Source organism: Varanus komodoensis, unplaced genomic scaffold (genome assembly GCF_004798865.1).
Source record: "Varanus komodoensis strain SLA01 unplaced genomic scaffold, ASM479886v1 scaffold58, whole genome shotgun sequence".
NCBI lineage: Eukaryota > Metazoa > Chordata > Lepidosauria > Squamata > Varanidae > Varanus > Varanus komodoensis.
Window position 1 is genome coordinate 2,154,681 of NW_025336197.1, and position 13,350 is coordinate 2,168,030.

Sequence of the window (13,350 nt, forward strand, 5' to 3'; positions counted from 1 at the left end):
GCTACTTCGGGAAGGGCCTTTTTGGTAGCGGCACCTTCTATAAAGAATTGACTTCCCAGAGAAATACTCATGGTGCCAACGCTGTACACGTTCTGGCACCAGCCAAAAAACATTTTTATTCACTCAGCATTTTAATGTTTAATTATATGTTATTAAGATCGGTTCTGCTACTTGTTTTTATTGGTATTTTATATTTACTAACTTGTTTAATTACATTCCACATTATTTTGTTTTACCTATTTTAATCAGAACATTTTATTGATTGTTAATCTGCTTAATATATTGTATTATATTTGCATTTTATTGAGTGCAAACTGCTCAGAGAGCCAGCATAGCTGAGAGGATGGTATACAATTCTTAAATAAATAAATAGAATGATTACATTGCACTTATATCCCATATACATTGTTTTTTTTTTCCTCTTGTGGAGAAAGGTTATAGTTTATAGGACTTTCAAAAGTGCCATGGGAACACACTCTAGGACATGTTCATTTGCTGGTTCAACTGGTCTTGCTCTGAACTGGCTCTGACTTGCCTTTGGCCACCTGCCGGAATCATTCTCTGCCAAGACGCTAATGGGGTAAGCAAGATAACAAATGGCTCTTTGCCATCCTGCTCCTGGTAGCGCATTGAGTGGTCATTCCCAAGATCTTCATGACCAGGCACTGAGCATTTTCAGATGACATTTTGTCCAGGAAGATGAAAGCTTGACCAATGTGCTGCTGCTGACATGTTATCTACAATTTAACCACTGCTTGCACAAGATGGAGTGGTGGTAATGGCAATATGACCTTCTCTCAACTTGCTTCAGTTCACACATTAATCTTTGAAACTCACTGTTATAAAACTGTTTTGCTTTGTTTTTAAAGATCTTTCCAAAGACATCAGTAGAAATAAGGACCTATTTTTTCAAGGAAAAGCCTTAGTAGACAGGGTTCCTCATTAATGCCTATGTTTTCTCTCACTAATGTTAGTTTATAAATACTTGTTTTATCTGGCCTATTTCCCCAAGATTCAATTGGGTCCATATGAGCCTTTAATAAGGGGTACAAACATTCTTTCTTTTAGTAGCTCAGAAGCAGGCTTCCTCGTGCCCTCCAGAAGTTTTGGGCTCCTACTCTTGCAACCCCTGCTTCTTGGCCAAGTTGGCCAGGTCTTATGGGAGTTGTAATCCAAAACACCAGTTTTCCTAGCCCTGGTGCAGAGAAGGAATGAGAGGAATAATTCAGTATAAGGAGCTTCTGCCTAGCGGATCAGAGGAAACATTTGTTAAGCTCATTGCTGTAACTCACTGTCCAGTGTTTCAGGATGAATGTTCATTTCTCAGTACTGATATATGTAATTCCTTATCTGGAGATGTCTAGGATTAAAGCAGAACCCAAGACTCGATGCATCTAACATATTTGGTAGCCTGCTGCCTTATAGCTCTCTTGCATGTCTCCCCAGGGTATATAGGGAAAAACTGGTCTTTAAGGAAAATTATTACCACCATACCACCTAGTCAAGAGTTATCTGTCAAGTCACAATAATGAAAACTTGAAATATCAGTCTTTTGCATCATTTTAGCTATTTCTGTTTAATTTTACTGGATTTAAACTAAAAGGCTTGAGAAAAAGGCTCATTATTCCAAATGATACTGCAAAACTGTATAAATTAAATGGTTTTAAATGGCATTATTTTACACTGCTGTGCTTAAACAAAGCCAAGCAAACCAAAACAAAGCATTTTTCCCAATCTTCACATTACTAATATTGGCTCCTCTTCCAGCTGTAAAACTACTGTTCATCATTTCTGCAAATTAATCTATTTAATGTATAAAATTAGCATCATCCATTGCCCAGCAACAAGGCTTTAAAAATCTAAAGTAAATAGAAAAACCACCCAGAGTGCCATTTTGTAAAACTGCTAAAGAAACCAATATTTTTCTAATACAGTTGACAGCTTACATTCTATATAATAATTCCTAACAAAATAATAAGATTCAGTCTTTCACTTCTTTACTGTGTTTCCTGTCCATGTTAGCCACCAAATCCCAAAACACCTGGTACCATGAACCCTTCCTTTATTGTGGCTTTTGTACAAATTCTGCAACATGGAACCCATATAAATATACTCTCTTAAAAGTTAATTAAGAACTCCTAGTGATCCCCAAACCTACAAGTATGGCAAGGTAGTGCCCATACCTGCATCCAATGATGAAAATTTCCAATGTGATTCAGTTAATTTGCATAGGGTCACTTTCATAGATGCATTTTCAGTCAAAGTATATTAATTTGTATTGAATCATTTGCAAAGGAACATTTTTAGCTTGCATCTGAGAATGTCCTAATGTTAGGGCAAGGGTGGGCAACCTCTGATCTTCTAGATGTTTTGGCCTTCAACTATCATCATCCCCCACCACTGACTAAGCTCACTAGTGCTGATGTTTTGTTTATCCTTGTCTGCCATCCAAAACATTCAAAATCAAGCTATTCTGATGCGATGAATCTGTACCATGCCATATGTACAACTTTGTTGTGACCCTTTAATACTTTCGATGTGCCCACCATACAAAGATTGAGCTTGACTTTGCAGTGTACTTGTCACTACTAGTAATTTCAAGAGTACTTTTGTCTTAGATACAACAGTACAGTTCTTAAGTCATTTATCCACCCTAGCAGGGCTGACATCTCAATCAAGGTCCAGCGTTGGTAATGGAACAGTAAATAAACTGAAGCTTAATTCAGACAACACAGCATAATCCTGATCAATAGAAAGACAGCTGAAGAATTAAGGGTTTAGCCTGCCTTAGTTAGGTTTGCACTGTACTAGTATGCTCAGTTGGTCATTTAGGTGTACTCCTGCATTCAGCTCAGTACCTGAATGCTCACGTTTCAGCACTGTCCACTGTGTATGTTCGTGGAAATAACAGATCTTGCTACAATGGAACAAGTCTTAGTTACAGTTTGTTTGGTTATAATTTACATGGTGTTTGAAACCTTTACAGCAAATGGACTTTTGATTCAGACCAGCTTCTGGTGAGCATGTAACTCATTTAGAAAAGCTTCATTGGTTACTAGAAGAGTTTCAAAGTATGGCTGTGAGTTGGTCCTGTGGATTCAAGCAGGCAGGGCAGGTTGCTTGTATAGAATCACATAGGAAGCACTAAACATGCTTGTACTGCTCAAACAGCACTTTAAAGAAGAACAAATATTCCAGATAAGATTTAAAATTATGCAGAATGCAAGCTCTGTCATGATGCCACACCTGGTTGCCATGATTGCTCTGTACTGATCAAGCCATTGTTTTCCTTGTACTTTCCCTTGCTTGCCAAGAAGAGACCTTACTTTTCATAAATCTATGCCTCCATGGCATTTCCCCTTCAATTTACATTTTTGATGCAACTGTCACAAGTTTGCAGTGCATGAAATTACAATCATTCGGCATTTCTGTACATTTTGCTCTGTGGAACATCTTACAAATATTCTGAGCCAATACCATCTAAGCTGATGGATGTTGGCTTTGGAAGATCTCAAAATCTGGGTTGAAATCCTGTCACTGCTGTATATTTATTGAGCAAATCACATTCCCTCTCAGCCTCTAAACAAAGTTACTGTAATGATGACAACTGTAAGCCACCACACATCCTCATTAGAAGCACTGATCAAATTAATATGAAAGGATCACCTGGGTTTGAAGTCTTTATTGTTACAGATGTCAGACAAACATCCTATCAGATTGATGGAAAGAAAAGCCACATCAGCAAAGGCTAGGGACAGTGAGACTATAATAGATTTGTATTTATTTATTTGTGTAAATCTATAAACCCATAATATAAATGTTCAAATATATAAATACAAATATAAATATGTGTATTTGTATATCTTATCAGATCATCACAAAATGAGCATTTTAGAAAAGATACTAGATATCAATGTGAAGTCTGATCTAGGAACAGTCAAATTTGGCAGGCATCAATTCACCGCAGTGTTAACACTTCATCCCCTTTACTGGGCAGCAGTTAAAGAACAGATGGTCACAAACAAAAGCTAGGCAAGTCCTCCAAACAAAAGCCACACAAGTTTGCGGTGTGCTAAACTTTAGGAAACCCCTTTGTAAGCTATTGGCCTGTCCCCAGCAGCAAGCACATCAAAACAAATTACTTTACTCATTTCGCATCACTCTTTTCAGCACAGCTTTTATGTATGCACCTCATGACTTTGCATCCTACAAACACACTGCAGAAAGTGACAAGATCAGTCCTTTCATCTAAGGTGCCGCAACTGTCTGTCTTTGAAGTTCCTGGACAGTGACTCAGATTTTAATACCAGGTTACTCAGATCCCTTCACCTTCACCAGTTGCCTGCAATGCTTTTGATTATCAAGAGGAGAGTCACACAATATGTTCTAAATCCATAATTTTAAAAGATATTGTTCAGTGAAAGCAAAATAATAGAGATCAGTCACACTTACCTGCTTGTGAGGAGTGAGGTTACATGGCTGTTATCCAGCTTGAAATCATGCAACACACATTTCAAATAATAATAGTAATAATGCAGTGCTTAAAATTTGTGACATTAAAGCGTTGACAAACAATGCTCCCAGTCTCAATTGGTGCTATTTTGCTCTGTGTGTGTGTGTTTTAAGGCTAAAAATGTGTCATAGGCAACTGCAGAAAGACAAGCACTGCATATAGACTCTGACGAGTTTCCATTTAATTGTTTGCTTACCATAGTTATTACTCATCTTAACTCTATGCATTCATGCCTGAAATGACGCCAAGCCTCTTTGTGCACAAGAGAAATCAGTTACACAACTTGTCATGATTACCTTACTCTCCTAAGTGTACTCCGAAGAAGAAAGAAATCAATATTACACAGAATGATGGATCAAGCATGAATCAATGTGGCAAGCACATAACCAAACGGACATGGCGGTAAACAAGAAAAATAAAATAATAAATGAAATAAACCACAACAGAGATTATCGCTTAACCTGTTTTGTCAGAGCTGGTATTGATGGTATTGGTAGTGATGGAAGTGAAGGTAGTCTTTGCGCTGTCCTTGGCAGTTACAGATTTCTGCTTATTTTTCATGGCTTCCAGTGCTTTGAGCTTCTTGGCATGTTTAGTGCCTTTGTAGTGGGCCGCAGCCTGGCTCTACAAAGGAGAACAAAATGAACCATGCAATCAGGCTCATTTCTAAACTGGCATTCTCTGTATTAGTACAAATACAGACCACCTTTCAATAATGGGTACCATTTGCCATACCAAGACAATGACCAAACTGCAAAATCCTTCTCAGAATTGTATTTTGGAAACAGTGAAATATGGTATTTAAACACCTCTGATACTAGATATAATATGCAGGGGTACTTTGCTTTTTCATTTCACATAATAAAATACATTCCCTTTTATAATTTTGGCAATTAAGGATTTTTCTTTTATAGGGAAAGGAGCAAGGAAACCTTCTTTCTTTGAAGTTAGTCCTTACTTAAATATAGATTAAGAAGGAATTTAATTTTAACTGCAGGCATGGAACTGTTTCAAGGAGATACCAAGTAATAAGAGGGAAATTATACCTATCTTCCTGTGAAAAAGGCAGTCAGCTCTCAACCAAAGGTCACTTTGCAGAATTCAGAACTGGTGCTATCATTCTGAAATGCTGGGTCAAAAGATGGTGTTAGAGTGTGATTAATCTGCAGGACCTATATGTGTGCCAACACCAGAACCAAGTGAACACGTGTGGCCACTTCAAATAGGCAAGCTTGAAGAATAAGCCTATTGCATGTCAACTTTCCTTATTCTTGATGGGCTAATGCTTGCATTTAGTAAAAAAGACATAGAATGCTATATCCATGTGTATGGATGTGTCATATGCTGTTCTCACCATGGGCTTCATGGTGAGAACTTCATTCCAGTACTTATATACAATTCAAATATCAATGAGTTTTCAGTCCAACTTCAGGAAGTTAGGAATCGCTGGGAAGCATATAAACTTCACACTCTCCAGCATGGGCATCCCCTGAGTGGAGGTCTGCTCCAAGGATGGTCCTACAAATGGAAGGAGTCAGATGCTTCCCCTTGCAGTACTTGTAGCTTTGGAAAATTGCCCCCCTTCTGCCTGCAGGATCCCTCCACTGTGCCCTTCCAGGAGGATGAGAGATCCTTCCATTTGCAGAACACAAAGGCTGGCTCCAACCACACACATGCAGCATGGTCCTAAAGTTCTTATCATGGTGCTCAAATTGTCCTATGAGTGAAAGGCACTTTCACAGAACATCTGTTTGTGGAAAACAAGTCCACTGATTTGTCTGCATATGTGTGCTATCTCAAGATATAAAAATAAACAAATTTCTAATGTTCTGTCACAATCTAACATGGCAAAACAAAATGAGAACCAAAACTCCACAAAATCAGAGTCCAGGATGGGACTTTTGAAATTGAATGTTTGGGTTGGTTTAATTGGTTTAATTAGGGGATTAGGCTTAGCCTGCCATTCGACTGCTGTGTCTGTGTGCATAACTCCTTGACATGGAACACCTTGCAATATACTTGTAGGAAAGAAGCCCTTCCACTCATTTCTTGCCACAGAAGGACAGGAATTTTGCTAATTCCTTATCCAGGCCAAGAGGTACTCTTGTCAGACTCCCATACTGGGAAGCAATTGTGTACCTTCTCATGCTGCCAACACATTCCTTCACCTCAGAGACCTCTGAGCAACTTCAAACGAATGCAAAGCTTCATTCGAGTGCACATATATAGAGTCCAATTTGTAAAGTCCCATCATTCATCATTCATTTCCAAATTTTCTCTGGGATAACAGCCAGGTCATCTGGGACCTGAGGTGCTCTTGGGACAGTGGCCTTGAAGATGGGACAGACACTCTAAATGGAATGGAGAACAGGTGAAATGCATTGTGGGGGAATACTGCTTCCATTGGACCAATGTTTTCTTGAAGAGTATGCAGCCTTGGTATACATAATGTGCTTTGTATGCGCATGTGTGATCTATTCTTTTTCTGTGAATAGAGATGGCATTTTGTGGGTAATAGGCAGTTTCTAAGAGAATGGATGAGTCCTGTGATTGCTAGATGTTAATGCTCACGTGGATTTAGGATCATGACAAAATCAATCAGTCTATTCCTGCAACATAGTTTTTTCTAACAGTTGGAACACAGGTTGAGCTACTCAGATTGTTCTGTGAATTCCAAACTGAGAAATATGTTGAATGTTTTTCAGTAAAAAAGAAACAAAGCTTTTTACACAGTCGCTTCGGTTTGCTAAAGAGAGAAAAAGGGTTACTCTACTGATTTAGTTTCTTCCAAAATTGTGCAGTTTGCCAATAGCCAAACATAGAAACTTCCCATTCTCTAAAACAACTTAGGTATTGTGGTAGGTACCCTTATTGAAAGAACACTGGACAGTGAAAAGAGTAATTAGAAACCACTTGAACAGAAACAGCACAATCATGCATCTTTACAATTTTCAAACAACACACAAAATTAGGAGACATACTGTAAGCCAAATGTAACAGTTAAGAGGTGTTAATTACTATAAAATTGAAAGACCAATGTTAGGGTAAGGTGGCTTAGATAAAATGGCAGCAGATCATACACGTTTATGTCATAAGTGCCGTGTGTCAGTTTCTGTGGTCCGGCAACATTTTAAAAACGTTTTATTTACTTGGAACAAGAACAAGACTCAGAACCTTCATTCGTTCAAATGTAAGTTTCACAATTTTCTTGCCCATGCTAATTTCACTATTTTTGTGACTTTAGGTCTTTTCAAATAATCTTATTTCCAGATCAGCTATGCAATTCTTATTAATCTGGTGATATCTTCAGTGAGAAGTACACATAAATAAGAATATGCAATGTATAAAGATAAATTATAATGCCCTGAATTGGAATTGGTAATTCCAGTAATCTGAAACATAAAATGAAATTGCATGGGTAAAGTGAATTGCAAACTTCCCACTGAAGACTTATCCTTATTCTACTTACTGAATCATATAAATACATTGTATTAAAATGTTGGTATATACATCTTCCTTTTCTATGGGATATGAAAGCATTCAAAGTTGTTGAAAGATAACTAGTGTTGGCACTTGTATATAGGAAAGATGAATTGCTTGCCAACAATTTAACCATTTCTAAATTAGGCTATAGTTGCTTCCTGAACCTTTAGAACTGAATTGGAAACCTCCCCAAAATTGTTATCATCCTTTCCTTAAAGTAAATTGTGTAGAATGGAAGATGAGTGGAAAGAAATTTTGCAGCTCCGCCCTTTTGAATATATGCAATATACAATACTTGTCTATACAATGTTTGCTCATGCATACAACCCTATGCATGTTTCAGTGAAAAAGAGCACTACAGTTCTCAGCATCCTTCAGTCATGGCTGGCGAAAGAATGTTGTGAGTAGCAGGACCCTTTCCTGTCTGAACACGCATAAGTTTGTGCCCTTACAGAGTTAAAGGAAAGTGAGTTTCACAATACAATAGCATCTCCTTGAAGCATAAGGACTAAAATTAGACCAACTGAAAAATGTAATTATGCCAGAATGTCATGCAGAAAAGGAAAAAAAGGAGCCACGGCCTGAACTGAAGAGAGAACCATGATGCAGAACTGTGGAAAGAGACTGAATGACTGATTGCACTATTTTATTCAGGCTAGGGATGAAACAGATATACTGGGACATTCCTTAAAATAATAGTAGCACAAAGTGAGAAGTGCATTGGCAAGAAGAGTTTAGAAATCCTGTACAGTAATCTTCTAAAATGACATGTGCTATGTAAGCAGCTTAAATGTAATTGCGATTATTTGTCAGCTTTTAAGGGAAACGTTTGTCACTTCGACTTGGGAATATATTGTTTAAATTTAATTTCTTGAAAAATATGACAATTGACATCTACTGTTTCTTACAAAAGACCTGGTGGCTTCTTCTTGCTGAATATTGTTGGGCTCTTTCATCATCATCAGCTGAACAACAGCACAAATACTTCCACTGTAGATCACTCTTTTTTTCATATTCATGATTTTCAGATTTCAAAGAAACCATTGATACCATTGGGTTGGTATAACACAAAGGCATTCACCTTGTGCAAGAATGCAAAGTTGAGGTGTTCCCTTTAACATTTCAAGTTATTTCGCACCCTTGAAAAGACATTTTCTACCCTGCAAGTTCTACAATGAGAATTCATTGCATTCCCTCTTTCAACTGATAGGGAATATATGAAAGGCATCCACAAAATAAATGTCTTATGATTTTCCTCCATTCTGAGTCATATTGCACACACCACATACATACCTGGTGTCACAATCCTGTTAGGGATGTCCCCCTATCAGTGGAGGCTGGTGGCTCCAGTAGCAGTATGACACCACATCCTCTCTGGAGCCCAGCTTGAACTTTAAAGGAGCTGTCCATGGTGCTGAGACCCACACTCTCCAAATAGGGTCACTCGGTGAGCATGATTCATTCATTCATTCATTCATTCATTCATTCATTCTCTTGCATTTTTTTCATACAACGAACTCAAAGTGGCTTACGTCATTTTCCTCCTGCTGCTCTCAATCTCATACGCATAACAACAACCCTATGAAATAGGTTGGGCTGAGCATCCATGGCCCAGTTGTCTACATGGCCAAGAGGGGACTAGAACCCAGACCACCTGAGTCCTAGTCCTGCACGCTTAACCACTACACCACAGCGGTTCTCTAAAATTTAATCAGACTTAGGGCAAGCATGTGAAGCTAGTGGGACCTATGGTAGTCGTGTCTTCAGTTTCATTGATTTCAATGGATTTACTGTATCTACAATAGGGTCTGTATCCAATCCATAGAGCACTCCAAAGGGTTTTTTGTTTGAGTCTTCTGAAACTGCTCTGCTTCGTATGTACAAAGAGTGGTGATATGGTTCTTTGGTAGGCCTAGGTGTAGAAGAACCTAAAGTCCTTGAATAAAAGCAGAGAGATGTGGGTAAAAATGCACAGATATCCATAGGCAAGAAGCTCACTGCTAGGCCTTGGGACAGTCCCATCTCACCATTTCATCTACCTCATAATATTGCCAGGAAAATAAAGTATGCTGTCCTTAAGTCTTTGGAACAAACTTTCAGATGTCTGAAGATGTTTAGATAGCCTACAATTCCATCGAACTCTGTAATTAATGAAAAGCTGAAAAGCTGAACTCTTTGGTTTTAGCAATTAGTATTTCATGAGAAAATGCTTGTAGTTGCATGCTGCATTGGATGACGCATTAACATATTATGCACAGATAATACAGTATATTCTTTATTCTTATGTATTGATTATAGGTGTAGAATATAGAATAATAGGCATCGAATAATTATGCCTATAGCATGAGTGACCAAAAGAATAAAAATCACCTGGAAACAACAGCCTGGGTTAACATTGGTCACAATCCCTTTTCAATAGTTTGGTGAAACACAGGTAGCTTATTTGTAGGTTGCACTTACAGAGGACAATCTCTACAGTGCAGTCCTATGCATTGTACAGAGGACAATCCTCTGCTTGAAGGGGTGTCCAGTCTAAATCTGGTTTAAAGATGAAAAAATCAAAAAGATGAGCTGGGCCTTGAGGCTGACTATCACCGGTTAACATTTAGACAGTAGACTTAATTGTCACACAGGTTGCTCACATTTGCTCACAATTCTCACCGCTGTGGGCATGTATTTCTATTTAAAATATAGTACTTATTTCTAAATTTGCATAAATTGATATAAATTCACATTTGCAACCTTTGTGAAAATATGATTATCCATATTTTTGGAGGTTCATTTTATCTTTCAGGCAATGTGTTAGTGGGTACCCTACCTGATTTATGTCTATTGAAACTCATCTAGCTTGACCGTTGGAGAGAATAGGGAAGAAGATAAGCTTGGGCAGAAGATGCGTGTTCTGTGTTTACCCCATCAAGCTGAGAGCTTTTATGTAAGTTCCTGTGCTAGGCTAATTGCTGAGTATGCCACAAACTCTTGTTAAGACTTTCTGAAAAGGAAATGAGAAGCCTATCCTTACTCACTATGAATTATTAATCTTGCTCAGTGCTCCAGCTGGCATTGGCCAACTCTGGCACTGGCCAACACCAAAGGAAAGAGGCTATTCCTCATTTCCAAATCTATACCCATTAACAATTTGGTGGGTGGGTAGGGAGACCATCTCAACTAATTTGATTTGCCAGATTGACAGACTCCATGTTGTGGTGCAGCTGAAGTGGACACCATCAAGTATGTTGGCAGTAGTTTTCCCACAGCCCTGACCACCATCAAGTACAACAGCAGCTCCCAATGAACTGGGGCTTAGGCTTATACAAAGTCAAGCAAATGAATTATGCTTGCTTGTCAAGCAGAATATTACTCAGTCATAAAAAGAAAACCACATTCATGATAAGCAACATGATACATGGAATCAACAACTCAGGGAAGAGAAAAACAAGACCAATTCTCACACAATGTTTAGAAGAAGATGGTACACTATTTACCCCTGACATCTCGGCATGGTGTGTGTGACATCTAATACTTTTCCAAAAGCTGTCTTAAAGAGAAGAGCTATGACTCAGGATAACAGGAAAAGGTGAGGAGAACTTATATTAGATCAATTTATGTTGGTCTTCTGAGTTAAACATGCATTTTTAATATCTGACAAAACAAGGGAAAAATGAATGTTCCTACGGAAATCTATTTTTTATAACTTCAGCTTTTCTTTATGGGTCTAAATAGAGGAGCAAAGCAACAACAAAAATCCTCCCACACACACTTTCGATATGCAATTATTTGCACTGCAGAATCAACATTTTGCCATTTTAGAGTTATCAGAGACTGCTCTGCAGAGATTCTACATAACATTGTGTGTGTGTCTTATTTATGAAGGTTCAGAAACATACCTGCCCATTGGTATATCCAGCCCACAGACTTTTAAAGTGACAATTATTACATTTGGTATGATGTTGTACTTTAATACCAGTAATATGTATATGTATTTGAAATTTTTAAACCTCTGCTATTCTCAAAATGAAATAAACTTAATTTGGCAGACCCGTTAATCTTGCCCATAGTGGATTACTGTGCTTCAAGTATGCTCTCCCACTCATATTTTTGTTAAAGCCTTAAGAAAGCTACACCTCTAAATATCAAACTGGTTTGGGTCACAGGGCCAGTTTTCCTTTTTCACATAGCAACTGCAATTAGCATTTGCTTAGCTGATTTGTTCCCTCTTCAATAATGCTAGGTTTCTCTGGTAGCTTGTTCAACAAGTAAAACTGTACCTGTTCCAGCATTACAGCTCTCCCATGGTGAGTTATTAAAAACTGAATAAATTGCCGCCCACACTGAATTGCCAATCAAACTGGCTAGGAAGAAGCATGGGGTTCAATCCAATGTCACACAAGCAGAAATCCACAATCACCTTGGGACTTTCTCCTTCTTTCCTGCCCTACATCCTCTCAGTGTGCTGCAGAGATTCCCCTATACTGCTGGAGCAGATTGTGAAGACATGGAGGAGTGTGGAGATGGAGGAGACTTGCCCACTCCAAGTTCCACTGGCAGAGATGCTTCCATAGATGTAATGAGAGCAGTGGATATAACTTGTGATTTCAACATTTAAGGTTTCAACATCTACATTTGGTGTATAAACCTTGTTCAATGGAGCCTTTATTTCTCTTATTTAAACAGAATGCAACTGTTTGAATTGCACATTATGAAAAGAAGGCACACACCTGCCAGTAAGTGTGCGCACACGTCTATCTGCTCCTATAGAAAGAATGGCACATGTTATACTTCTTTATGAATAAACAGTTCATGGGAATTTAGAAGAAATGCTTAAAACAGAGAGAATAATGCGCTGTTGGAACCCAATAATGAATCAGAGAAAGCTAGCAGACAGTTGTTTTCTCTACTGAATTCTACTAACAGAATCAGAACTCTAAAAATAAAAACATATTTTATATTTCTATGACACAAAATTAGAATATTATGCATTTTTAAAATTATGATCTCATCACATAAAAGTCCTTCAATATTTTATATTCTGGCCTTTCCCAAAAGGTTCATTTATTTTATTCATTTATTTGATTTATATGCTGTCATAGGCTCTCTGGGTGGCTCACTTACAATCAAACTGAGTAAAATAAACAATACAATAAAACAATAGTATCAATAAAAAGAATAGCAATAAAGCAATTGATAAAATAAATTAAATATATAAAATAAATAGTTAAATTAATAAACTGAGAGGGGATATAAAGCAACAAAAGAGTTCATATAAGAGAACTACAACAGGTTGTACTGCAGTTGCTTTGGACTTGAACTGCCAGAATTCCTGAACTTCAGCAATACTGGCTAGATCTGCTAAT

The 13,350-nt window shown here is 37.9% G+C and overlaps 1 protein-coding gene across 1 annotated transcript in view; it reads right to left on the reverse strand.

The window, feature by feature from the left end:
* Window positions 1–13,350, reverse strand: part of ZNF385D (zinc finger protein 385D) — a 178,673-nt gene that overhangs the window by 47,418 nt on the left and 117,905 nt on the right. The window contains 1 exon segment of the mRNA XM_044449404.1: window positions 4,975–5,137. Coding sequence (XP_044305339.1) covers window positions 4,975–5,137 — 163 coding nt within the window.